This window comes from Caloenas nicobarica, chromosome Z (assembly GCF_036013445.1).
Source record: "Caloenas nicobarica isolate bCalNic1 chromosome Z, bCalNic1.hap1, whole genome shotgun sequence".
Taxonomy (NCBI): domain Eukaryota; kingdom Metazoa; phylum Chordata; class Aves; order Columbiformes; family Columbidae; genus Caloenas; species Caloenas nicobarica.
In genome coordinates this window covers 43,986,388-44,013,232 of record NC_088284.1, presented here as the reverse complement: position 1 = coordinate 44,013,232, position 26,845 = coordinate 43,986,388, and the positions used below count along the sequence as shown (strand labels likewise).

General features: G+C 38.1%; 2 protein-coding genes across 10 annotated transcripts in view; one reads left to right on the top strand and one right to left on the bottom strand.

The window, feature by feature from the left end:
• The window catches only part of HOOK3 (hook microtubule tethering protein 3), a 91,935-nt gene extending 89,468 nt beyond the window's left edge, over positions 1-2,467 (bottom strand). The window contains exon 1 of the mRNA XM_065657922.1: positions 2,313-2,467. Within this exon, the coding sequence (XP_065513994.1) occupies positions 2,313-2,369 (57 nt within the window). The 5' untranslated portion in view covers positions 2,370-2,467. The remainder of the gene's footprint in view (positions 1-2,312) is intronic.
• Positions 2,468-2,543: 76 nt separating this feature from the next.
• Positions 2,544-26,536, top strand: RNF170 (ring finger protein 170). 9 transcript variants are annotated; one of them, XM_065657578.1, is made up of 8 exons: positions 2,544-2,588; positions 4,687-4,766; positions 11,569-11,712; positions 16,418-16,493; positions 17,900-18,008; positions 19,000-19,073; positions 21,137-21,241; positions 23,004-26,536. In XM_065657578.1, exons 3-8 carry the CDS (start codon positions 11,573-11,575, stop codon positions 23,271-23,273), a joined length of 774 nt encoding a protein of 257 aa, XP_065513650.1. In that variant the 5' UTR covers positions 2,544-2,588; positions 4,687-4,766; positions 11,569-11,572; the 3' UTR covers positions 23,274-26,536. The 9 variants fall into 9 exon arrangements, with proteins under 9 accessions (XP_065513650.1, XP_065513649.1, XP_065513656.1 ...); XM_065657577.1 differs by lacking the exon at positions 2,544-2,588 and adding an exon at positions 2,618-2,852; XM_065657580.1 differs by lacking the exon at positions 2,544-2,588 and adding an exon at positions 2,866-2,972.
• Positions 26,537-26,845: the final 309 nt, after the last annotated feature.

The following is a 26,845-nucleotide window of genomic DNA, read 5'->3' as shown; positions in this document are numbered from 1 at the left end:
TAAAGTGACCTGCACAAACCATCACTAAAGACAGGACAAGACTCCACCGGATAGGTACAGTTTCAGGACCGAAGATTATAAATACTAAATATTGCTCATACATGACTATATGACTGAGTAATAATTCCTATAGATTGTCAATGCCACAAGACTTTCCTGTTGCTGTGATTTCTCTCTCTCAGTTTTCTATTTTTATGTCTTCTTTTCCAGGATAGCTTTTTGTGCCAAGGTAATTTTTTTTCAAAAGTTTAGCTTTCCTAAGAAAGTTTCAAGGGTAAAGTTTGCCACTCAATTGCCTCAACTACCAGCCTCAAATGTAGCAATAGAAACCCAACCAGTCAGACAAACAATATCACTAGTTCTTTCTACTCTTTCTTTTAACGCAAGAAAATCAGCGGAGATATTCACTAATGCTGAGTAGACTTCATATAGATATGTTTGTCCTCTTCGTCTCCACAAACAAGAACTGGCGACTCTTATTTTATTTTCTATCAAGACTAATCCAACTTCCACTGCATTTGAACATTTGATAAAAGAATCCTTTTGAACACATATAAACCACTGGTTTGTACTATATTGGGCTGTACAAATAATTATTTTGGGTAACAGGGAAGTAGCCACTGCCTTCTGACTCTGTATTCTGTGATTTCTCTCACTAGTTAGCAAACACCTTAACCTTTTAGCATTTTTAAAACAACTTCATTGAAATATTAACACCTCCGAATCATATTTGAACAGCATACTTAAACAACTGAGTACTGGAATATTTTTAGTTTTGAAATCTTTTCAGATGTGACACAGACTTCTGCACAGATGCTATACTTCAATGAAATATTCTCAAGTCAGTAACAATTTAGTCCAGTCTGTGATTGGATAATGGGTAAAATCAACAGTTCCAATCACTCTTAACAGGCCATTGCCATACAGGATAAAATCCATTCTCTTTCTTACTTCAGCAAGTTACGTGTTTCAAGTACAGTAGTCTCAGAAGCAAAGGAAAGAGCTACTCTGTTGGTTACTTGGAAATCTGCTGAGTTAAGAACACATTGGGACCACGACCACTTGCTAGGTAAGCTTTCAAGTTTATCCTTCTCCTTGTGGCATACAGCCTTACTGACAGAGAGCACAAGAGGTGGATATCTAAACCAGTTAAGATGAAAACACATGGCAACTAGCAGCATATACCAACAGATCTTCCTCCATCACCTCTAACAGTCAGTGGATTTCCCTTGCTCATCCACTTTTGATTTTCACAGAGAACCCTAACCTGTCATTCCTCAGTAACTTACTCATCACCATCACAACTTTAGCCAGCTCTGGCCTTGCACAGACTAAATGTCTAAAAGAGAAAATCTCTGTTTCTGTTCAACCATCAGTTGCACCCCAGAGTTTCATACAGTGGATATCTCCTTGGCAATTTTGCTCACAGAGAGGAATAATAATAATAACAACAACAACAATAATAATAATAAAAACAGCCTCCAAAACAAATCCAGCTGTTCCAAATAGCTAATCAATAAACTAGCTACTACAGAAATACAAGTTTCATGGCTATGTTCCAGTCACTGCTGAAATCATAGATTAGCTGCAAACCCAGGTTCAAGGTCCGCTACATTTCGGCAGCTCTCTGAATGACAGCACAACTTCAAGATGTTTATAGACCACGCTTCAAGCACTGAAATGGAGAAAGGTAATTCTTAGGTTGATACTGTATTATCTTCGATTTCACTGGTGAATTTTGTCTGTAGAAGCTAAAGAACCACTTAAAAATACAGAGAAAGAAACAGAGCAGAAGAAAGTTTCTGATCAGAGAGCCTGCCGAGCGCGGCCAGCAGGTTACAAAAACACGGCACTGACACACCGGAACCGCGCCAGGAAGGGCGTGGGTCGCGGCGCAAGGATCACGGCTTGCGGGCACCACGCTGCCCGGCCAGCCCGAGGGCACGACGGGGGGCGGGTAGCGCACCTGGGCGCGCTTCCTCCGGCCCTCCCCCCCTCGCCGTGCGGGTTCCTTTGTTTCCCCGGCGCGGAAGCAGAGCTAAGGCGGCGGAGGCCCCCCCACCGGGCAGCCTCCAGACCGCCTGCGCCGCTGCGGCTAGACGAGGAGGGGCAGGTCCGGAAGGGCTCTGCCGAGCCCCGCCGAGCTGGAGGCAGCCCGAGCGCCAGGGCGCGGCCCGGGCGGGCGCTGGGGAGGCGGAGCGAGGCGCCCCCCTTCCCCTGGAGCAGGGCCGCGGCGCGGGGGGGGCGCACGGAGCCGTGTCCCTGCCAGGCGGCCCAGCTCCGGGAGGAGGCCTGGCGGCCAGGGCACTCACCCAGGTGAGGAGGCTCTCCCCGAGGTCGGCCCGCTCCAGGCTCTCCACGTTGAACATGGCGGGGCACGGCCGAAGGGGCTAACGGCCGCTGCCGGGTCGGTATCGCCGGCGCCCCGGGCCGGGCCGTGGCGTCGACACGTCAGAGCGACCTGACAGGAACCTCCCGCGCGCGCCTGCGCCGTGGCGTCGGCCAAGCAGGGGCGGACGAGACGGGGCGACGCTGGCGGGGGGCGGGGCCGCGGCCGGTGGCGAGCGTCGCGCGCGCCGGGAGCAGAGGTACCGAGACGCGGAGCTGCGCAGCGCCTTGCGCCGCTGAGGGGAAGGGGCGGGGGCTCCGTCCGGCCCAGCCCAACCCAGCCTGGCGGGGGAGCTCCTCCCCTTCGCCCCGTTGTAACTAGCGGAGGGCGCGAGCGGCGCCGGGGGCGCTCGTTTCACCGCTCGTGTCTCTTCCGGTCTGATCTGGTGTGGTCCGGCCCGGCGTGGTGGTGTTTAGACCTGTTGCCGGAGGTGGCAGCGAGCGGGGGCTGGCGCTGTGGCGAGGTGAGGCGTGATCCGCTGCAGGCCGCGGAGGCCCTAGTGCACCGCTGGGCGCCCGAAGGGCCTGTCCCCCTTCACCTGGCCGTGTGTGCCCTCGGCTGTCGCCGCGCAGGCTGTTGGCGGGTAGGAGCTGAACGCGAGGGTCTCTGGCGGGGCCGGGAGGGACCCGCAGCGATCTGCAGCAGCACCCCAAGCCCCGGCTGGCCCTGGCTTCGGGAGCGTGGGCTTGTGAGGACGCTGCACACACAGGCGTTCTCTTGCTAGCTTATTACATGGCTTGGCTTGTGGAAGGAGAAGCCTCTATACAAGGTTTTCATCGTTTTTGAGTAGAAAATGGCATTAACTTCATCTAAGCAAAATTCAGCTGGAGTAAAAATTAATTAAGGTAAAATAAAAGTTCCTTATTTAGCATTAGATGCAGGTAATTCAGTTAATTTTTCATCTCAAAGATGAGGAGTGTGTTTGATGGCCAGAGTGGTTCTGTGTCCTTACTCCCCTAGCCAGAGTAGCTCTCCATCAGACTGCAAAAGGAATACCTGAAGGGTTTAAGAAACTTCTTGTTAATAGCCAGTTGAATTTTTGCCCCTGCAAAGTTTGCAGTGAGAATGTCGGACATCGTGATAAGCTGTACGGTTCCCTCTCAGGTTAGCAACTGGCCTCACTTGCAACAACATGGAGTAACAAGGGCAGTGCACTGGTAACAACTGAGGATTGGATAAACAACCAAGAAAGGGAGGGTTGCAGATCTGGTGACTATCACTTAGTTCCTGTTTTCTCACAGTTCTTCAATTAAGTAAGTTAGTAGCATGACCAAAGTCTTGAGTGTTCTTTTATGCTAACCTGTTTTGAATTAAAGTGTATTGTAAAAGCTATGAAAATTCTCAGGTTTCCCAGTAAAGTACCTTCTCACTGATCTCATTGTATAGCCCACTGTTTTTATTTTTAAGTTATTAATTCAAGCTATTTTTGTTTAAAGGTAGATTTCCTGTCTAGGAATAAGTTTGTAAGTCTTAAAAAGCTATGTATGCTGTGGAACTATAAATTTCCATTCCAGGTTTTAATGTGTACTTTAAGTTATGTGCTTGGTACTTTTGGCAAACAATGCTTTCACAGGTGAATTTCAGCATTTAAGGTTTGCTGTTACGTCTTCCTTTATGTAACTTTCCTACTCTGCTTTGCGTGTTGCCATGATGTGTAGCTTATGTTTTGTATTTCATTGGTGCAAACAAATACAGTAATGCTTTTTGTCTTGCTGTCTACTTTAGATGTGAAATTGTGTACAGAAGCATTGCTTTCCACAATAAAGAATTCTTGGGCAATTTTATCTTTAAAGCCTTTTCATTCTGAAGTATTACGATATCTGAGTAATCATTATTAAGTGACATGATTTACTTTCTCTTCCTGTCTGATCAGTCAGATATCCCAACTGAAGGCATTGGCAGGCTCTTTCTCACGCTCCTAACTGCATATGAATTTAGTTCTACCCTCTGGGTTTTTTTACAACTCTATACCTTTCAGTATGTTTTAGCCTTACAAAGCAGTGGAAAACGTCATTGCGCATTGTTTTACATAGGTCATGCATCATCTAGAGAGAGATCCAAATAGTAATGGTGTACAGATTCTTGAAGCTGTCTTTTTGCTTCAAGCTGTCAATAGTTTCAGGCTCATGAGTAAAATGATTGGAGGCTTTTTGTTTTCCCAGTAGTGTCTTAACTTGGGATTATTTTCCCTTACAGAATTGCATCTGGAGTTTGCATCTGTAGTACTTTCAATTTGCAAAACACGATTCCACTAGAAGTAAAATACCTACTTTTTTTTTTTTTTTCCCCCTCTTTAGGAAAAAATGTGCCTCAGAGACTACTGATCTTGCAGAGACCTGCTTGGCCAGACAAGTGCCTCAGTTGGTCAGTTCTTAAGGTATATTGAACAAAATTATTTGCCTACTGAAATTGCCCTCTCCTCTATTTTTCCCAGACAATTTGGGCTTTTTCCTTTCTCTTTTGCAAAGACTGTGTGCACATTAATGTAGTCTGCATACTCCTGAAAGCAAAGGTGGTTTATGGTGAAGAGAGAACTGAATATGATACTGCTGAGTTTGGCTATAATTTTGCTGTACCAGCTGAGCTGAGTTGTGACTCCAAAGTTGCTGCTAACTCATTATAATACTGCATTAACAGACTGCATGAAATCCTAGTAAGATATTCCCAAAGTAGTATTGTAACCTTCTCACCGAATGTATATTGTTAATTTGTATAATTTTTATGTTGCTATATATATATATAATTTTATTTTCTCTTCGTAATGCACATTTTAGGTGGTCTCCACTTGATTTTTAAAATGTATGGAGATACTTAATACTAGAAATTATTGTGGGTACTTTATTCAAATAAGGCTATGCTCATGAAAATTAAAAGCCAATTAATCCTGTTTCCTCAAAACCGTTTTCCTGAGTACACCATCGGTCATTTCCCTTATTTCTGTTTTATAATGCTATGTATGTCTACACCACTATTTCCAAGTCCAACTTTAGTACATGAAAGTACCTAGGTAGAATGTATCATCTCAGGATTTAGCGGATTTAGGCTAGAAAACTCATGCCAGAGTCTACAGTGGTATTTATATGTTGACTGTTCATCATGCATGCTTAATGCCTGCTGTTGTTAATGCTTTCTGAATGCAGTCTAGGCATACCTTTGAGGTCTTCATGAAGGAGAGTAAAAATAACTGTAGGATCCAGTTTGCCAGGTCAAATCTGTTCACAGAGTCCCATTCTTGACCACAGACAGTGGCCGTGACCGGCTGCTACCCTGAAGTAAAAAGTAATTGGATAACTTACGGGAGAGGTCTCAATTATTGCCTCACAGCTAAGAATTTGTCCTTATTTTGGGAACTTACGTCTGGTTTCTCTTAAATGAAAGAGAAGCCCTAAATTTACACCTTAGATATTTCAATATAAGCTAATATGCATGCAGAGGGTGGGTTCTAGGGTAAATATGCTCTGTTTAACTATGCTTAAGTTCTTAAAAGTCGATTTATGTTATGCAAAATATGTCAATCCTATTAGAAACCTGTTGATACAAATGAAACCTTGTTGTTCGTTTTGCCATGGAAGAAAATCTCAAGGAGTTAAAGTCATTTTAGTCTTAGGGAAAAAAAAGTTACTATTTTACTAGCTGGAAAGAGTTAGCTTATCCTGGAAAACGCAGCATCTCTACAAAGTACGCAGCATTTTTAAGGAGGAGAGTAATGCTTCTGCTAATAAAAGAAAATAGGCAATATGTTTTACAGGTTCTGATTTGCACCCTGGCCCGCCACTGTCTTCATTTTATAGACTTTTCAAGCATTGAGGGAAATAATTAAAAAAAACCAACCCTGTTGTTCTCATCCAGTGCACTCCCAGCCAACGCCTGAAAAGACACATTGTTATCCAGCATGTCTTTCAGATGTTGAGAAAATTGTACCATGCACTTCAAAGAAAATAAAATGTTGCTCTTGGTTACTAATTTGTATCTCACAGCAGTATTACTTGTGCATAGTCTAATTGTTTACTTCTCAGATGCGAGCAAGAGCCTCTTACTACTTTTTCACTATGCTTGTGTATTCCTTTGGTAGCAGGACCTAAAAATCTATTTTTGAGAGTATATTAGCATATGGTACTTCCCTGATAAACTTAGGAAAGTTTGAATCCTTCAGAAAACTATGAGGATATTCTAACTTTGGATAGCTGGCAACAACTGGCAACAACTGTTCAATTTGTCACAGCAAATGTATCATATTTTTCATTTCTTTATGAATCATGGCATGGGGTATTGTTCTAGCTGTGCTATATGTCAAACATTGAAAGTCTTCATAATACTTTTCAAATCTGAAAAATTAAGAAATAGTACATTCACATTATTGTATGTCCTCATGCCCTTACAGTTCAATGTGATCTGTATGAGTTCCCAAGAAAAAAATACATTGCAATTGCAGTATTGTTCATTATGGTTCTCCTTTTTTTGCATAAACCTGTGTGCATTGTTCGTACTTAACCATAGAGGGTAAAAATTAAATTTTAAGGCCTGCAATTCTGATTTGAAATGTAAGTAAATTAATGTTGCTTTCTGTCAGTAATCACTCTCAGAAAAACTGAGAATAAACAAGGTGATTTTGTGTTCAGATGATTAGTCTGTGATGGTTTTTACAAAAAAACCCAGTGATTTTACAAATGATGAATTCCATTCCCTTACATTTCCAAGCATTTTGTGTACAGCTCAGTCTGAGGTTGTTTACATTCTGTAGCCATCAAGAACCCTAATGCAGATAAACTTGATCCCAGGCTAAGTACTGTGCTGCAAAGTCCATCTGTAACTTAGTCTAAATGGAACAGAGCAGTAACTCCTTGTCTTTTTCTCCTCACTGGATGATCGTATTGTTTATTGTTTGTTAAGCAAGTGACAATAGTTTGAAAATGAGATGGAAGTGGAACTGGAAATTAAGTTTGGGGCTCTTCTGTTGTTGCATTTAATGCAGGAAAAAGGCCCCAAATTTTTGTCAGATTTTTAAGCTTTGCAACTGATATTTTAACATTCTGAAATTGATTGTGTAAATTCCAGTTTTTATGTGGGTATTGTTAGAAGTGGTTTTGTTTTCATCCCCTAATTGAGACACAGGATGGGGTTATGCTATCATTTAAGATGTTAAATGGCTAAAAAAAAGAAAAATCCTAAGTATAACCAAATATCAATTCTCAAAATTTAATCTATTTTCAATTAGTACCTTTTTTTCCTGACATCGTTCTATTAATTTGGTACTTTTCTCAGAGAGCTAGTGTAGACAGGAAGTAATTTATTGCATAAAATAATAGAGGTACAGCATTCAAAAATTTCAAACTTTATTTGTAATTGTAATAGGAAACAAAAAGTAGCATAAATCTGCAGAGAAGAAAGAATTTAGTGTCTGAGAAGCCTGTGGTCTAGAATGTTGATCTGGAAAGAATTATGAAAAGGTTGATGAAATACTGTTATTTTTTGCATAACCAAATGGATCAACATAAAAACATTGAATTTAATACATACCACATCAAGTTGCCATTAAATTACTTCAAATGATTACTGGTTATTATTTTAAGATATATTAGTTGTCTGTGATAAAGCCTGGTTCTAGAAGTCTTCTCTGACATACCCTGAGTCCTTGTCAATGCTGGTTGTCTCTGAAGACTGAAGGGTCTTCATAACCTCATTAAGAATTAAGTCTCCTGTAGCCTGCTTATTAATTGTGTGAACTGAAAGAGCACCGCTGCTAAATACATGCATTGGGTGGCAAGATTCCTGAGCAGCTCTTTGAGGTCCATTAGCTAGTCTGTTACACATTCAGACCACTGCAGGTGAGTTCACTGTCTGTTATGGTTGCACCTACAGGAACACAAACTGCAACTTTGCAGTTCTAGATATTTTACTTGAAAATGTTCAAAACAGACTTGAGATCAGAAAATTCCTTCTTCCTTCAGTCAGAAAATTTTCAAATAGTGTATTTTTGCAGTGTTCTTGTAGCCATTGCTTTTTTTACATGCTAACCCAAAGATGAGTAGGAGGAGGAGATTGTTACTTTTTTTACTGAGGCTTGAATGACTGTTCTGAGAAATTATGTATGAATCTTTTGAAGTGAAACCCTTCTATTTGTAGTTCCTAGTCTGTGCATTTCATGTCAGCCCTCAGAAAAAGCACTAGAGGTAATGAAGGTAATATGCTTAGCACTTTTTGTCTGTCCAGAAGCAGCAAGTAAGTTGAAACATGAGCACCATGAGCCTTAAGCATCGATAGCCCATCTTCCCTATAATTTAGTAACAGAGAGAGACACTGAGAAAGAGATTCTTCTCCCCTCTTTCTACATCTTGGCAGTATTGATGTGTAAGTGAAGAAAACGTGTTTGAGGGAGTGGCATTTTATGCAGCCAGACAGACTGTGCAGGAATTTCTCTCAGACACTAAGTTTGTATGAAAATGGTTAATTTGAAAGTCATATGTGGTAAGTGAAAGAGTGGAGTAGATACAAGTAATTGGTGTTATGTGCAGGAAGGAGGAGAGGATGAGGATCTCTGTATTTGTTATTCATATTCTGCTGCTAACCTTGGCACCACAGTTTAGTATTTCAAGAAGAATACATGAGTGGAAATGCAGGCAAGCAGATGTGGTGAGTGCTGTTAATGACAGATTAAGATTAAAAGTGTTGTTGTAAGGAACATGCAGAGAGGGAGAGAGCTCTACAGTGGATATCTTGAAGGCTGTTCAGGGAAACTGAGTTAACTTTGTGTGATACTGACAATTAGTGTGTTGGTTTCAGAGTGCACCAAGGAAGCAGTGACACAGGAAGCCTGTCAGGTGCCAGTGTGAGAAACATTTGCCTCTCAAAGGTGGAATTAAAGCATCTGTATGTCTCTGCCAGTGTGTATTTCAGGAAAAAAGCATGTAAAATGTGGTGAATGTAGCTGTTGTTACCATGTTGATCTATTCTAACAGCTGATGCAGGACAATGGAGGAATCATCACATAGCAGTTCCTTGCCATTTACTTCTGGTTTTGTATTGAGTGGTCAACCCAGAAATGACAGTGTGTCACAGTAAAAATTAGTGGACTAATGATGGTACATAAGGAGAGAAAACATAAGAGTTGAAGATAAAAGCATGCTGCCCAAGACGCAGTTGTGGAAAATGAGTGTCCTAGAATGATGTATTGTAAGAGAGAGAAGCTTCTTCAGGATTAGATTTGCAAATAAATGAACTATACAGGTTGAGAATGTTGAGCTGGAGTGGCATCACAGCACGCCTACTGGTCCAGATCCTCAGCACCAAGGAACTGCTACTCAGAAAACTTGAACAACACCTTAGCCTCATGGCTTTAACTATAGCAATGTAGTCGTGTAGCTAGCTACACAGAGAAATGCTGTAACTCTTTGTGTAGGCTTTTGTTTCTACCTAAGACCTTTCCACAAAGACCTAGTCTTTTATCCATTAGCATATATGAAACCTGTGTCAATATCAACCTACTCTGAACGTGGCTCTTGATGAATCACTGGTGTTCCACCTTTGGGAAAAGTTACTCTTTCCAAATATTAATTCACATTTCAGTAGCTAGACTATGGCACGGTTGCTTGTGGAAAGCTGTAATTAGCAAAAATTATTACTATAGTTACAGAAATAATAGTCTCAATTCAGGTTGGATGCTTAGGATAAATAAATGTATTGTTTTACTTCACATATGTTTCATTATTTCATTTTGTTATTCACAGTGGAAGCCCAAAAATTCAACAGCAAAGCAATCTACCCCTCATTCTCCGTGAGCTTTCTCTGCTCTCATGGTACTTAATTATACTTCTTACCCTTTTTTACAATAATGTTAGAATATACCAACTTCTCTTGCATTGCTGGTACAGAGAGGGGCTCCCACAAATGTAGGCAAGCTTGGTAAAAGCTCAACAACTTGTACAAGAAAAGATCTGCAGGGTGACAGTAGCTGTCTTATGGAAGAGGTGACACTATTATGTTATGTTGAAATCTTACCAGGGTAGTTATTACAGATATGCACTAAAATCCAGGTGAGATGTATCCCATTTCAGTTTTTCAATTAATTCAAGGCCAGGCAGTGTCTGGTGATATTTGCTAGACAGTAACGTTCAAATTAAAAAGTTACACATGAGCTGTGAAGTAGAGAGAAACGCTGCTGAGAGCTTGCAAGCTTAAGGCACACACACTGGACTAGGAAGTAAAATAAATGATCGCAGTCTTACCTCAAACTGCTGCTGAAATTTTATGTCAGCTCTGTATGAAAAATATTTTGTGTGTGGACACAGCTTCAGCATGACTTTTTTGGTCATTTGTCAGAGTTAGCTTCACTCTCCTGGTTTCAAAATATTTGCAACTGTAGTTCATTTCACTTCTTGATAGCAACAGCAGTGATTTAGCAGTATGTTGGAAACTGGTTTATTTTGCTTGTCTCCAGCTGTAGGTTAATGCTGTAGGGTAATAAATGTTAGCATTGGCCAGCAATTCTGATTATTGCATGTGTGCAATGAGTGTAAAACAAATGAGTCTAACAAGAGAAGCCTGATAGTATTCTTTTTCTTTCAAGTTTTTCTCGTTTTCAGCTGGATGATGATGATGGATGGAAAAGACAAAATACAAAGTGCATTGAGTCATTCATGTGTATCCATATAGGCATTTAACAATCTAAAAAGAGCTAAACTCCAAATGTCCTTGTTTATTTCTTCGTTAAAATGGTGAAAATTAGGTTTCTAAAAATTGTTTTCTCAGGCCAGCAGCAATGATGTGTTCTTGATTCTTGATAATGCAGAGTCATTTAGCTTTTAATGAATGAACTGTCCTTAGAATTTGTCTAATTCAACAATGACCTATTCCTGGGCAAGCTATCTTGGAAAGATTCGCAAGTAAATTATCTGACTGATGTCTCTTAAAAATAGATCGCAACAGTCATGCTGCTATGTAACATGGATGTCTTGCAGTCCTCTGCAGCAAGCTCAGTCCTTCTTAAAAATGCATCTGTTCCCTCTTATTTACCATTTTTTTTCCCCCAGCAATGACCGGTGTGTTGCTTCAGGAATTTATTGTGTGTATGAATAGATGTGTATACATATTACTTGAAACTATGTTTAAAATGTATGTGTGCACATGTGTGTTTTAACATACATATATATATGTATGTGTATATATTTCTTTTTACATTTTAGAGCTATGATGGCCAGTCACCAAGCAGAAGTTCAGAGTTTGAAGCTAGATAATGATTCAGTTATAGAAGGAATAAGTGACCAGGTACTGGTGGCAGTTGTGCTCAGTTTCACTTTCATTGCTGCTCTGGTATATACGCTTTTAAGGTGAGAATATGTTGACAGGAATTAATCTATATATCTGCATCTTTAAAATTCTAACTTCCTCAACAGTTTTTTTCATTGGTATACAGAACAACTGTGCTTTGGTGACATTAAGGAAATTATTGTTTTATCACTTACTCTGTTTAACTAATTGCTTGGCAGAGTTTCATAATTTAATTCACAGTTAGAATGAAATGATGCATTTCTCAAAAGTGAACTTTAACTCTTCCTTATCTTCAGACAATCAAGCTGAATTATGTTCATCATTCCTTAACACTGAAAATGGCTGAATTCACAGTCTATATGGCTGGTGTGTCTTATTTGGTTACAAAGTACAAATTCGTCAATAATGACTCTGCAGTTAAGGCTGGATATAATCTTCAAATGTGTGTTCTAGTTTCAGGCTCCTTCCACTCCTTTAAAAAAAGAACAAACAAACAAAAAAACCAAAACCTACAAACCTGAATATATTGACTGCTTTGTTTAGAAATTAATATGCTGGAAAATAATGGACTTTCTTGTGCTGCTTTCCGTAAAGCAAAATGTTAAGTTCAGAATTCAATAACTCTAATAGTCAAGTAATCAAAGCTTATTTTTCATTTCAGAGTTTTTCATTGCAACCTAACTAATATCTTGGCCTTTGTGTTTTGGGAAAATAAGTCTGAGCTTCAGATTGGCGCTTTTTTTTTTTTTTTTTTTTTACGGATGTCTGTAGGCTGCTGAACACAGACTAGCTTTGACAACTAAGATAACTCAGTTTTAGTGATGCATTGGCATTATGGAATTTACTGAGGAGGATCTGTCCACATGAAAAGTATTAGCAGGATACGACCTATTTGAGAGCAAGCTACAAAAGAAACCAGAAGTGGGAAAGCTTGGCTGGGCTGCAAGGAAGTGCTGCTGTTCAGGACCAGGAGACAACAAAGGAATCTAAGAGAAGTGTATGCACTTCACCTTGCTTTTCTTTCCAAGGCAGTTTCAGTTATTCAGATGGCTTCAAGAGTGCCTCTTTTCCATCTGCTCTCTCATGCTTTCTCTACCCCTTATACTGACATTTTTAGCATTGTGACTTGGATTTTAAATGTTTAGTTTAAAAGTAAACATTTTATTTTTTAATTTTATAAAGGAAAGTAAGTTAGCAACATGAAAAAAGAGTGGAACAAGGGTCAGCAGTGTACAAGAGTAGTGGGAGTTCACTCAGGATTGGAGTTCAGGGCAATGATACATTGATGTTAAAGGGTTACATGAGGAGGGAGAAAAGGGCTAGTTACTAATGACTTCTGCAGTGTCATGAGCTAAGTAAAAAGTTTGTCTGTGGATCCTGTTACAGGCCCTGATGGTTTATTTTCTGGAGGGGCAAACAAACTCAGACACAGAGCTTCCATACTTTGCAAGTCTTGAAGCTTGTTTACCTCTGCATTTCATGACTGACTACTGAAAGTGCAATCAGCATCCTCTCTGCTGTGTCTTCTGGTACCTTCTGAAATTGTCTTTACTCAGCAGCATTTTTCCTCTACTTCCTTTGTACTGTCTCAATCAAAATATGCACAGTATAGTAGAAAATTTGTACAGTACAAAAATTGTAGTAATTTTTATTTATTTAGCACTGAAGGGAGAACAGAGAAGAAAAGAAGTATTTTCTTCTCTAGTTATCTTAGGCAATACAGTGATCTGTGTGTTCCTTATACGGTATCCTTTACCCCGGTCTATTTGTTACCCATACTCTGTATGCAACATCTGAAATACTTAACTTGGGTAGGAACAGGTCCTGGGTAAGAATATATGAAAGAAAACTGAGAGTAATGAATAAGGTTGCAGGAACTGAATAAAAAGGGAAAGTAGGCAGCATGGAGTATCTTTTGCAGTAGATTTCAGGGGGAATATGGAAAGAACTGTTAAGGGATATGGTTGCTTTACCTGTTGCCAGCAGGAAGAACTCAATGAAACATCACATCAAAGTATGAGCTGAAGGTCTCTCTCTGTTTTCGGTGGAGAAACTTACTAGCAGTAATTAACATATATACCAAGTTGCAGATGTCTAGTTCAGTTACTATAAGATACTTCTGCAAAGCCTGTATGTATTTGAGCTATAAATTTTAATAAAATGCAGCCAGATTTTTTCCATAATCTTTTAAAATTGTGAGTAGGTTGTCACATTACAAACAAGACTGTGAACATTTAATTTATCCAACAAATCAAAGGGAACCTGACCCTCCAGTGTTTTGTATCAGAGATTCCCTGCTTGTCCCAGACTACCTACTTGACTTATGTTTATGAGTCTGCAGGTTCAAATCTTTTTCTCTCATTTTTCTATCCCATCATAGGGTTTGATTATAATGTAAAGTGAGTATTTCAGCAGAAGTGAGACCTTAATACTTGGAAATTAACAATGGCTATCATTACACAGTGATGCACTAGTCCCCATGAGTACTGTCACTCACTTTCCCTGAGTGAGGCTGCATACTGAATGAGAAGGCAGCCTTCCTTCTTCTGGTAATGATAGTTTGATGGGGCCCTTTGTGATACATAGTACAATCTTTCCATGTCACGGGATTTTTTTGCCTCAAGTTGTGGAGTACTAACACTCAGAAATGGGGAAATTAAAAGATTCTGCATCTAACTTTATTTCTTTCTGGCTTTTGTTTGATAATGTCTTTGATTACATAGGACCATATTGTTCTTCATTTATTTCCTTTATTTTCTCACATTAATTACATGGCAGAAGCTATGAATTGCATATGTCTTGAGCTCTGCTTGTCCCCTCCTGGACATTGTGCACTGTTCTACTACCTCAGCATCTTATGCATAATGACAGATGTTATACATACTGTACTTCTACAAATGCTCTCATGTATTCAACATAGTATGTGATACCAGAGTACAGTAATAAATGAAGTATTTGTACATGGATGATATGCAAATATTGCCCAAGTAACTTTATCATGTCTACCTTTTAAATTTGAGGACCTAAGATACTTCTTTGCTTAGTATAGCTTTTCACTGGATAAGACTTTAGTAGCAAATTTGCAACTAGTTGTTAGTGAAGGAGTCAGAATAAATTGGCTTATAATTCACTCCTTCCACTTGTTTTTTATTTTAATTGAATTTCAATATATTTCAAAGTTCTGGCAAACTGAAGGTGCAGAATATGCTTATTTGTAGCATCTAAACAGGAAAATTATATGTGTAACATGTATGACAGACGACATCCACAAAATTGACTCATAGAGACCCAGGGTGGGCAAAAAGGTTTTTAATGTAAGATTTCCATCATATAACTTTCATATGTGTCACCCATATTAGTGTTAAATAAATTTACTTTTTACAGATAACCATGTAATTTTTGGTACGAAAAGTAAGGGAGTTGTCTGTTTCTCTTTGAAGAACGAATGAAGGTGACAAAATATTAAAGATAGCAGTAATGCAGTACTATGATTGCCCACATGAAGGAAAATATTGCAGAAGTTCCTAGAGCCATTGAGGAAATTATGTAAATAGAACTGCAACCAGAAAATGTCCTAGAAATTCAGCCAGTCCAGCCCTCAGTGCTGACAGAGGATCAGCTTGCCTAGATCGTCTGTGGAAGCAGTGCAACCTGTTTTTTGATTTAACTTTTGTTCAAAGATAGATCACAGTACCCTGAAGTAACCTTTTGTGATTTTATACACTTAGCAGATAGAAATGCTTTTCCAACAACCTTAGATAACTGTGGGAAATATTTGCTTGTATTTATAGAATGAAAGCCTTACCCCATTCTCTTTTCTCTCCATGAGCAGTCTTGTGTATGAACTGACATTTAGCCCGAAATGAAAAACAGAATGCAGCTGAGACCTCAACAGTGCTGAGCAGAATGTACCACCAGTGAAATCCATATGAATAAATAAAGCTTTAAAATTAACAGGTTTTATTATGATATAATATTTATCATAACTCGACACCTCTTAATTTTGTCAGCATCATTTTTAATTCCAATTCTGTTCCCATTGTGCTTTTGAATTTCAAACTTGTAATATATCCAGCCTGTATTCTTCAATGAGTCCCTTCCCCGTGATTCCCCTTGGCATCTCTAACATGTAATTTTCTTCCTCATAAAGTCTTCCTTTTTTAAAAGTGATTTTTAAATAATGATTTATTTTTATATCCAGTCTACTGATAGTTACATAAATTCATCATTTGAAATCTAAGAGTTTCTCTACTCCTTCTTATGTAAATGTTATGTCTTAATCTTTCATGTAGCAGATAAAGTTGAAATAATTAGGATTTTTCAACTCTATAACTTAAGTATTGAGTGAAGAAAAAATAAGAAATTTATAAATAGAGCAACAACACAAAAACCAGCAGTGGAGACAAAAATTAAAATTATTTCTGCAAGATGAATATAAAAGCTTTCAAGCAACTTGATTTTTTGCAGATTAATGGCTTAATTTTGTTTCAGATTAACATCTAGTTCTAGTATGATTTAATGATTGATTATGGAGCCTCTCTGAAAAATCTTGCTGCTGTACAGCTTTAAATGTCCAGAGTAACTTTAGGATCTAGAATAAAAGTCCTGTTTCCTTAATTATTTTTGTACTTTCTTTAAAATCCTTTATAGCAGGAAAGAATGATTGTTTGCTCTTTGTTCAAATTTATTTTTTTGCAATCAGCTGGTTTTCTGTGTTGGGCCATAGTGTTTGGTTTTTCTTATTGCTTATATTTCTTTTCACAGAAATGAGCATCAGAACATACACCCAGAAAATCAAGAGCTAGTGCGAGCTCTTCGTCAGCAGCTTCAAACTGAACAGGTGCTGTGCCAAGCGTTGGCATCATTCAACTACCCGTTTTGGGGTAGTGTATATTCCTCTGAGGTTCTGGAAGAAGCTGGTCTTCAAAGTTATGGAAGCTTGCTTACTGTACAGAGGCATCCTTGAAATTTATCAAGTAATGAGATAACATAAGCTTTTTTATGGATAAGTTCAGTAATTAAAATTAAATATTAATAGTTGGCGAGTTCTTTTTTTCAAATGAGTTTTTGCCACAAGGTGGAGTATGTTAGATTATGTTGTATGCTTCTTGCAATATTCCTGGAAAGTTAGTGGTAAAGGAAAAGAGATCTGGTGTACAGCCTGTTGGCACAGGATGGGGTTAGATGTTTAGACTGATAAACTGTGTGTAGCAGAACGATAGCACAGCAAGGAGAGCCAGGCAATAACGATTGACAGAGAGAAACTTTTTACCAAAGCCTTTAGAGACAGGACAAAGGGCAACGGTTTTGACTTGGAAGAGGTTAGGTTTAGATGGGACATAAAGAAGAAATTTTTTAAAGTGAGAGTGGCGAGACACTGAACGGGTTGCCCAGAGAAGTTGTGGGTGCCCTATCCCTGGAAGTGTTCAAGTTCAGGCTGGACAGCACTTTGAACAACCTGATCTAGTGACAGATGTCCCTTGCCTATGGCAGAAGAGTCGAACTACATAACCTTTAAAGGTCATTCCAACCCAAATCATTCTGTGGTTCTATGATTGCATCCAGTTCTGACATGTAGAGCAGAAAGTGGGAGGCTCTAGGCTAGGTTACTGGAAATTGCTGAGTCCCAGCCCTGAGTGAAAAGCCATACTTTTGGAGAGTATCAAGGAGAATCTTTCATTGTAATACTTCCTGAAATATTACAGATTTTTTAACTGCAGTGCATATTTATGTGGAAGACAAATACAGCAAAATGGGGAGAAAAAACATTTCATGGCAGTGACATACACTAGCTGATGTTTATGCTTGGGCTTGAGAACACTAAATACTGCAACTGGTAAGCAATGCAGCTCTGACTGTACACAGAGCTACTTAGGATAATGAAATAACAGTGTAGATCTGAGCTGTTAGTCATACTTAAGCATGTCTAACCTAACTTAATGTGAAGGACCAAGGAGGTTCGTTCTTTGCAGTCTGTGACTGGAATGAAGCACATACTTACGTAACAGATGGAGGGAAAATAATGGGCTTGTCACAAGAAGAACTTATTTAGTGAATCAGTTCTTGCATTTAAGTATCCTTGATTTTTTGAATTTAAATATATTTCTCTTTCATTTCACATAGTTTAGCATCTGACTGTTTGACTTAAAGTAAATGAACACTGGATTTATTATTATTTTTTAATCTCAGTAGACTTATATAATAATAGTATCTCTAATACTTCACATTTGTAATCTGTTCCAGCAGGATGCTTCTGCTGGCGATAGACATCGCTTCTATACAGATATGTCCTGTCCAGTCTGTTTGCAACAGGCTACATTCCCTATAGAAACAAACTGTGGACATCTCTTCTGTGGTAAGCAAGGAAAACCCCAACCCTCAAAGATAAAACCAGAATAGAAATACAAATTTTTAGCACTAGTAGAGTCACCCTTTTGCAAAGCTTTGTTTGATTGTAACTGCTTATCTTCTAGTCTGCATCACAATTTATATAAATCGTTGAGAAAATACATTTGTGAATAAACACTAACTTTGAGAGTGTGCTGTATTTTTTCTGTGTTATCAGGATTGAAACTGCAGTTATTTCAAAAATGTTGAGGGGAGAGAGCATAATTTATTTCCAGTTAATAAAAAAACTGAAGAGGCTGAAAAACACTTGGAAATTTACCATTTAAGAAAACTGGTTTAGAAAGAGTAAAAAAATTTGTCTTGTTATTATCTTTATCTCAGAGTGGTGTGTTTTGTTTTGTTTTCTTGGAAGTCCTGGAGAATTAAGACTAAGTTCACAATGCTTGAAGTATTTTTTTGTTTTAAGGCCCAGCTATTCAAATTTACATATAAATATCTTATGTAGCATTTCACCTCCTCTCCTTCAGGTTTCCAGTAGTATTCTTTCACTGCATTCGTCTAGTTTCATTGAATGTATAGTGCATGCTATATATTATACTTAGTTGTTTAAATGAAAAAATTTATAAATTTGGAAAGGAATTAAAGTATTCAGATTTTTATATATTCCTTCACCTGTTGAAACTCTGATAATAAAGCCAGGTTTTTAGTATAAATTTTACTTCTCAATGTTTTTGTGACTTTTAAATTTTAAACTGGTAAAATTTTTAATTATTTGCTGCTTCAGTTAATGATTAAGACATTTTCTGTCTTTTCCGGAAATAATACTTTAATTATTCAGTTAATAGCATTGAATTTGAACACATTGGTTCTTGGTATCTTCAGTGAATTCTGTATACAAAATTACACCAGAAAATATAGATTTAACCTAGCTGCTTATACCCTTCTGTTGTTTTTCTTGGCGTGTAACATTTTTTCAGTCTGTAACTTACCTTCATCAGGTTCCTGCATTATTGCCTACTGGAGGTATGGCTCATGGCTTGGTGCCATCCGTTGTCCAATCTGCAGACAAACGGTAATATTTCAAGTAATCATGGACCTGATAGTTTGGCTATCTAGTATAGCTTACCAAAAAGGCACGTACATGTGAACTGCAATAGTGAGACTGACAGAAAAGAAAGTCTGAGAAGCTGAAAGAATATGGATATGTGAGGCATAGATGGCAGACATTAAGTTTTTTTGAACTTCCTGCTTTGCCAAGTGGCTCAAAAAATACAGATTGCTCCTGCAACTCAAATTTAAGTGAACAGCACTGGTAATTCAGCCATTTTTCTGTAAAGGAGTATATAAAACCAGAAAATCCTAACATCTTAACAATTATTCTTCCATGCTTGCTGTTCAGGATGTTATCTATTATAACTTCTTTAACAGAACTTGCATCTGAAGGTCCTGGCTCTTGTGGAAGGCTGCCGGTAGGCAGTATACTACTGGTTTCTGAGACGTACTCTCTCCTTTCCTTCTCTCCCTGGCAAAAAACCCTATCTATGTCAATTTCTTTTTTTGTCCCTATTTTTAGTTTGTATGCATGAGCTTTGTAGAGCAAGTATTAACTTACTTCCTACACAACTTACTTACATTGTCAGTTTGAAATATGTCCCTGCAACTCATTAACGCTTAAGATCTCTGAGTCTTATAGTGTGTGTTTGAACAAAAGAACATTTTCATTTTAACAACGCACAAACCACAGAGCTAGTAACTTCTGATGAGTAACGTAACATACTTCATGCTCTGGGCCATACATTATATCCTGCTTTGATTGTGTGTATCAGCAGGACAAAAGACTGTAAGAACACAGATGAAGGAAAGACAAATTGGTATGACTAGAGGAAGAATGAATAGCTTTAGAGAGTAGCCAGTGAGGAGAGAGACTCAAAAAATAAAGATAAGGAAGATGCTTGCATGATTATGCATTTACTCTCATCCTGTAAAGTAAGAAAAGTGAGGTCTGATTTACAAATGGGGGATGGAAGTATGTGTGCATAAACAACTTGAGTTGTACAGAAGGTTCGTGGCAGGGCTGGGAGTTGAATGTAGATATGCTGTCATTTGCTAGACATGACTACTGCACAGATATAAGATATATATTTAGTGCCCAGATATAGAAGGAGCTTTTGAAGATTGTAATAATTTAAAGTGCTATGCATTTTGTATTTCCTATGATAATCTGTCTCTTATTCCTGGATATAGCTTCCAAATAGAAGTCTTAAGTTTTCGGAGACTCCTATACAGAAAAATAACATAAAATATATGTGAATGTGACCTTACTCTGTGTTAGTGTTAGTGTCAGGAGGATGGAGCCAGGCTCTTCTCGGTGACAACCAATGATAGGACAAGGGGCAATGGGTACAAACTGGAACACAGGAGGTTCCACTTAAATATGAGAAGAAACTTCTTCACAGTGAGGGTGACAGAGCACTGGAACAGGCTGCCCAGGGAGGTTGTGGAGTCTCCTTCTCTGGAGACATTCAAAACCTGCCTGGACACCTTCCCGTGTAACCTCATCTAGGTGTTCCTGCTCTGGCAGGGGGATTGAACTAGATGATCTTTTGAGATCCCTTCCATTCCCTAACATTCTGTGATTCTGTGTTTGCATGAAAATTAACGCAATAACGTTGCAGAATTCTCTGTGCTTACAAAAGAGCTCAAGATTAATATATTTTTCTGTTAACTTATTACTCTGTTTTATTTTCCTTGGTTGTGGTATGAATGTCCATATGGAAAAGTGTGAGTTTTGCTGCTTGTTTGCTGAAATGCAAGGCCATTCTAAAGAAGGAAAAAGAATGCGTGTTTAGAAAAAATTTCCTGTAAACTTCTCTTAGAAGGAGGGTTCTTATGCTTGTTTTTAACAATCTTTTTAAAATTAATATTCTGTAAAGAATTGTAAGCCATGAATTTATTAAAACTTAGCAGCAGAATCCATGTTAGTAGTTTTCATTTTATTTCGCTACTATATTTTTAAATAAAAGTTTGCTCTATGTACTTAACTGAAGTTAACTGTTAAACTTTTAATTTATAGTTAACAATGCCTGCATTTAAAAGACACTTGCACATGTAACAAAGACTCCCTGCTGTGCCTAGGTAACATTGTTTTTACCACTCTTTGGTGAAGATCAGCAGGATGCAACACAAGTATTACAAGATGTCAATGATTACAATCGGAGATTCTCAGGACAGCCCAGATCTGTAAGTTTTGGACAAATTTGGATGAAAGTCACAGATTTTAGGGGAGGCTGGTTTTGTTTGTTTCTTTGTTGTGTTGGGTTTTTTTGTTTTTCCCTGGGGTATGGATTTTCTCTTTATGATGCTTAGGGACTTTGCCACTTTTCATTAGGAAATCCATGTTTATATAGTTAGGGCAAACCCACAACCTTGAAAATATTTATTTGTAATTTGTGGAAACATGGAAATCTGCATTTTTGTTGTGAGTGAGAACTGCTAATAAGACTTGAGTTCCCTATTCCTAATTTAAGGTCTTTTAAAATTATGAATCATTAATTTGAAAGGATTAATAATTAGTAAAAATATTTAATTACATACATGACCTCTAAGGAAGAATAGTCACTTGATTAATCTCTTTACATTGATAAGAAGAATGTGAAGTTCTATTCTGTGCCATTTTTCCTCTGATTTCAAGCTATATGCTGTCTCCCTTTTTTTTTTCTCTCCTATATTATATGGCAATCTTTATTCTGCTCTCTGAGTGAAGACGACATGATTGGTTTTATATAAATAGCTAAAGAGAGATGGTTGAAGTTCTATGAACTTTAGAAAGTCAGACTTGTGAGCCTGTCTTCTGTGTGCATGTTCTGATTTGCAAGGTGAAATGCAGGCACATGCATACTAGTAACTTCCCTACTTCATCTGTTCATTGGATTTGGATTTAGTAACAAAACATTAGCAAGAAAAATTTACTGTCCAAATGGACAAAAAAGGTATGAGATGGTGGTGTTGTGGGTTTTTTTTTTTTGTTTCTGTTGTTTTCATGTTCAGTTATGCTTTTGATCCAGAATAAACTGAAACCACCTTTCAGGCTCTCTTTCAAGACCTCTCTGTGGGCTCTGTGTCTAGTCCCTGATGACCTGTCTGAGGTCATGCCAGAATTCTGCATTAAAGCCCTAATAGGACAAGATAAATTGTCTTAGATTTATGCATGGCATATTGCCTTAACCACATACAAAATTCCTTTCTAGAGAACTTTTTCAACCTTGACAATAACTCATTTTAACATCATGGCTCTGTCTAAAAACTGTGTACAGTAGAAAAGGAACCAGTATTAAAAAAAAATGCAAAGTTCACCCTCTCTACACATCACAAGAAAAACATGAGTATTTTCTACTGAGCAGTCCCTCAGTAAGATGACAGAATCATAGTAGAAAAATAGAAGGGAACCAGGGACAGGTTCATTTAAAGGTTCTTTAGTTGAAGCTTGATCCATTCTTTGGAAACTTGTATGAATCACTGGTTTTATGCCAGGGGAGAGGGTGTTGTGTTTCTGAAGAACTGCATCCTCTTCTACTTTGCCTATTTTTTTTTTTTTCCTTGCAGTCCCTAGTTGTCTTCCATTCTGATCCATATTTCAGTCCAGTTAACCTGTTTGCTGTTTCTCACTGTCTCAGTCATTTGTTTTACTGTAGTGATGACTGCTTTTCCTTCTTGATATTAACAGATGCCAATGTATTTTGTTGTGAGTTAAATGTATGTTTTATGGTATAGAATCACAAAGTTTAGCTGCTTCTTGAAAGCATATATACTCTAAATCTGACATTTTACCCAGGAAAACTAAGTCCACGAAGTCTTGTCTTACTGGTTTTTGTTTTAATTCTTATAAACTAATAGATTCCAAAGCTGTAATGTAGTAATAGAAACTTCAGACTAAAAGAAAGACCCATTCGGCTTGGGCCAGTTGGTAAAGCAAAATATTAACTTTTGGTTTCTTTCTTCGTAGATTATGGAAAGAATTATGGATCTGCCCACTTTATTACGTCATGCTTTCAGGGAGATGTTTTCTGTTGGGGGCCTCTTCTGGATGTTTCGCATCAGAATATTCCTCTGCTTGCTTGGAGCCTTGCTCTACCTGGCATCACCTCTGGATTTTCTTCCTGAAGCCCTCTTTGGAATTCTGGGTTTCTTAGATGATTTCTTTGTCATTTTTCTTCTGCTGATATATATCTCTATCATGTACCGAGAAGTAGTGACACAGCGACTGAATAGATGAAATAGACAAAAACAGTCCAAATGCAGAGGTGGCTGTGGAATGTTTAAAAAGAGTACTCTAACATAAGTATGATATAGCAAGGCACCTGTGTACAGTTTCAGTAGTTACAATTTCATAGCTGGTCATCTTATATAAATATGAAGGGTTAGTATGTGGTGATGCTTAACTGGAATCTTTAATTTGTGTATTACATATGCTTCATATAGATGAGGTTATTTTTATAGTGTAATAAACAAACTTCATCTGCTTCCAGCTGGTAAACAACTGATGTGATCAAAACAGAAAACACTTTTTTTGTGCATGGTTTGTGAAAAAGGAATTTTAGTAAAGGACTTCTAGCAAAAAATGCTTTTGGGTAATCTAGACATGTATAATGAAATTCAGAAATTCTTCACAATACAGTTATCACAGCTAAATTGTTTAATGTCTCTGTTGTGTGCTAGAGTTTTTTAAAATAAAAGTAGCATTGTGTGCCTCTGTGGAAGAAAACCAGGGACTGTTACAATTATCACTCTGCAGTTTGCTGTTGTCCACATGCTTCACAAAAAAAAAAGGAGAACACCTCAGTATTGCTTGAACTGCACTTAGTACAGTTGCGTGCAATTTGTACAATTTTATTTTAATATTTGGGAATATACACACAGTATCTGATCTAGATAGAGAAACCAGTATTATGTACACCAGACTGGTTAGTGCTCTATTTTTAAACAGGAGCATGGTTTTCCTCTTCATGCTTGTTTATTTGGTAGGTACATATCTTGGAAGCAGGCGTTTTATGCTGGTTTGGGTCAATGGAATGTGTCTGAAGTGAGAGTTTGCATTCCTTTGGTTGCATTAAGGCATTTAGCTAATGGAGAGAACCCTTGACTTTTAGACAGTGTTTGAAGAAAAGAAGTCAGTACTGGATGTTTGCACTGCAGAACTTTACCTGAATGTACATACTGCAATATAGGCATTAAACAACTTAGATATTGGGATATTTGATTTTCCTTTGGGGTTTTATTGTTGTTTGGTTGGTTGATTTGGATGTGGGTTCTGAATTACCTTGAAAAAAAATTGTTACAGGGGACCACAAAAAATGCTGGAAATGTTTTCGAAAATACCAGGGTATTAATTAACCTTAAAGTTGATTTTTTTTTTTTTATGTTGAGTTCAAAATGGGCTATCATAGCTATAGAAGTAATTTGAAAATATTTTCATTTTAAGAAATTAACCTCATTAGAAAGGTCAAGGGTATGACAGATCTATGTACTTTTTAGCCAGAGGAATTATAATTGCCATTTCGTTTTAACTTCCTGAGTACTTGAATGACAGTGATTAGACAGGTGATTCTTTGCATGTTTACATATATGGGATGAGGCTTACAATGAAAGGGACCTTTCCACAACTTCTATTTGTTTTGCCCCTGCAGGTGTCTTTTCTAAGCTTATGCAGGGAGATGATAAAACTGGCACCTGACATGTCAGTGGTTGCAGTAGGAGATTGTCCTTCAGTGTTTTAAATGACATTCATTTAAAAGTAAATTCACTGATTCTTCATTAGAAAATTTGCTTTTGAAAATCCAAAGATATTTTACAAATGAACTGGAAAGCTAAATTTTTCCTTGTTTTTCCTTGTTTGTTAATGATGGGCAAGAGGAGAAACAAGAAGTGAAACGAGGGGAAGGAGGAGAGCAAGACAGAAAATGACATTTTTTGAAGAAAATGCTATTGGTTCTTGAGCAGCTTAGTTGAGCTTTTTCCTTTGTGTTGGCATCACTAATGTATAGTGATGGTTTAGTGGCTACCTCAGTTAAAAGTTAAGGTATTATGGAGTAAGTGTGGGATATTCATAAACTGTTAGGTAAATTTACAAAGAAAGACAGTAGTTTAGGATGTTAATTAAGACAAGATTTTGCAGTTTTGCTATAAGCATTGTTTTGATTTTGTTTGGATTTTTTTTTCCCAAGAGATCCAGTAGAGAGCAAACTCCAAAAAAAAGTATTTTTAATGAGTAAATTTGTCACCCTCTTTTCTCCTGGAGTTTAGCTTGTGGATCTGCTTAGAGAAGAGTGTGAATTGCTGTTGTAGAACAACTGAAGTCTGTTCATAGAATCTGTTGATCTAGTACCTCCTCCATATGTTTATCCTATGAATGTGCTTATACTTCTTCCCATGACTCTTTAAATCCAGAGTGGATCTAGATGTACATGAAGCTGCTTATTACAGATTTGTTTTCATTGAGCTCCCCAATGCCACATGCTACTGTGAAGTTCATGCCAAAATATCCATCTAAGGGATCTATTCCTAAAGAACAGACCTTCTTGTGTACCTGAAATCATGCACGAGCCACATCTGAGTAGCTATATAAAGTTTGCTTGTGTTCTGTTCCTTCCTTCACTAGCCAGAAAGGGTTCATTCAGAGGCTTCTGCTTACTTTTGAGTATTTAGTAACATTGTAAGCTTAAATTCAACATATTGAATGCTTGACAGAATTAGAACTATCCTTCCTGTTCACTAGTATGTATGCTTGCTCGTAGAGGAGTCTTTTTGGTCCTGCAAGCCTGATGAATAGTATGACTTGCTCAGGCCTTTTTTTAAGCAGCTGCAGCGTTTGGCTGCTGCTCCTTTACACAAATCGAACTAACTGTGAGTTAGCTGTCTTGGGTACTTAGCTTGCACTTAACTTAAATGTTAAAGCTCCCAAGAAGCTGGAGATTAATGCATGAGCATGTAGGATTCCTGAACTGTGTCCTACGAAGTTGTTCTGGTAGCAATATTAAAGGTAAATGCTAGAGCTGACTACCAGCTTCAGGATGTGAAAGAACTATATGATGCTGTGTGGAAAGTGACTGCAAACTTTTCCACGGTTTTGTCTGCTGGAATAGGGCAGCCGTGTCCCTAATTGGGGAAAAGAAAGAAAGGGGAAGCTTTAGCAGCAAATAAGAGATATGGAGAAAAAAACATAGTTCTGAAATTATTCTCATGGCTTCCCCAAAAACTGTGTGAAATATTTGATTGTTCCAGCAATATTACCAAAGAGGAGAACTAAAGTTATATTTAATAGCTCTTACACAATGACTTGCAGCATCTTGAGGCCTAATGATCATCGTTATGACAAGTGCTGTACAGAGCTATCTGTTTGTGTTGTGTCCCACACCATTGATGTCTATGAGGAAGAGGCAGAATGATGTGACTTGGGGATACAGTTTTGCCATAGGTTTCATAGAGCTGTAGCAATGACCTGTGTGTTACACTAGATTTTTAAGACAAAATAATTTAGACCTACTCATTGTTACTTTTAATGATAATAAATTGCTATTAAAGTAAGAGATTCTCTTGATTTATTTCATTGACTTTCTGGGAGGGAAATTGTTTTATTCCCTGTTTTCTCCATTCCCTGGGCTAAAGCTGGTCGTAGCTCTTTTGCAGTCTTGATTGATTCCAGTACAGGTGATTAATTAGCACCTTCAAGTATCAGTCCTCCGTGAGAACAAATGCACAAAGCAGGTGGGTGAGAATCCAGTAAGTGAAGTAAATGGAAGGAAACCGCAAATAGTCTCTGTAGGTTTACAGGAAAGACAAATGTTGGGG

Excerpts from the sequence above, each read along its gene's own strand:
- RNF170 (XM_065657578.1), top strand. The coding sequence starts at position 11,573 with ATGATGGCCAGTCACCAAGCAGAAGTTCAGAGTTTGAAGCTAGATAAT. Across the intron at positions 16,494-17,899 it reads AGCAGCTTCAAACTGAACAG|GATGCTTCTGCTGGCGATAG; the intron begins GTGCTGTGCCAA and ends CTGTTCCAGCAG. Across the intron at positions 21,242-23,003 it reads TCTCAGGACAGCCCAGATCT|ATTATGGAAAGAATTATGGA; the intron begins GTAAGTTTTGGA and ends CTTTCTTCGTAG.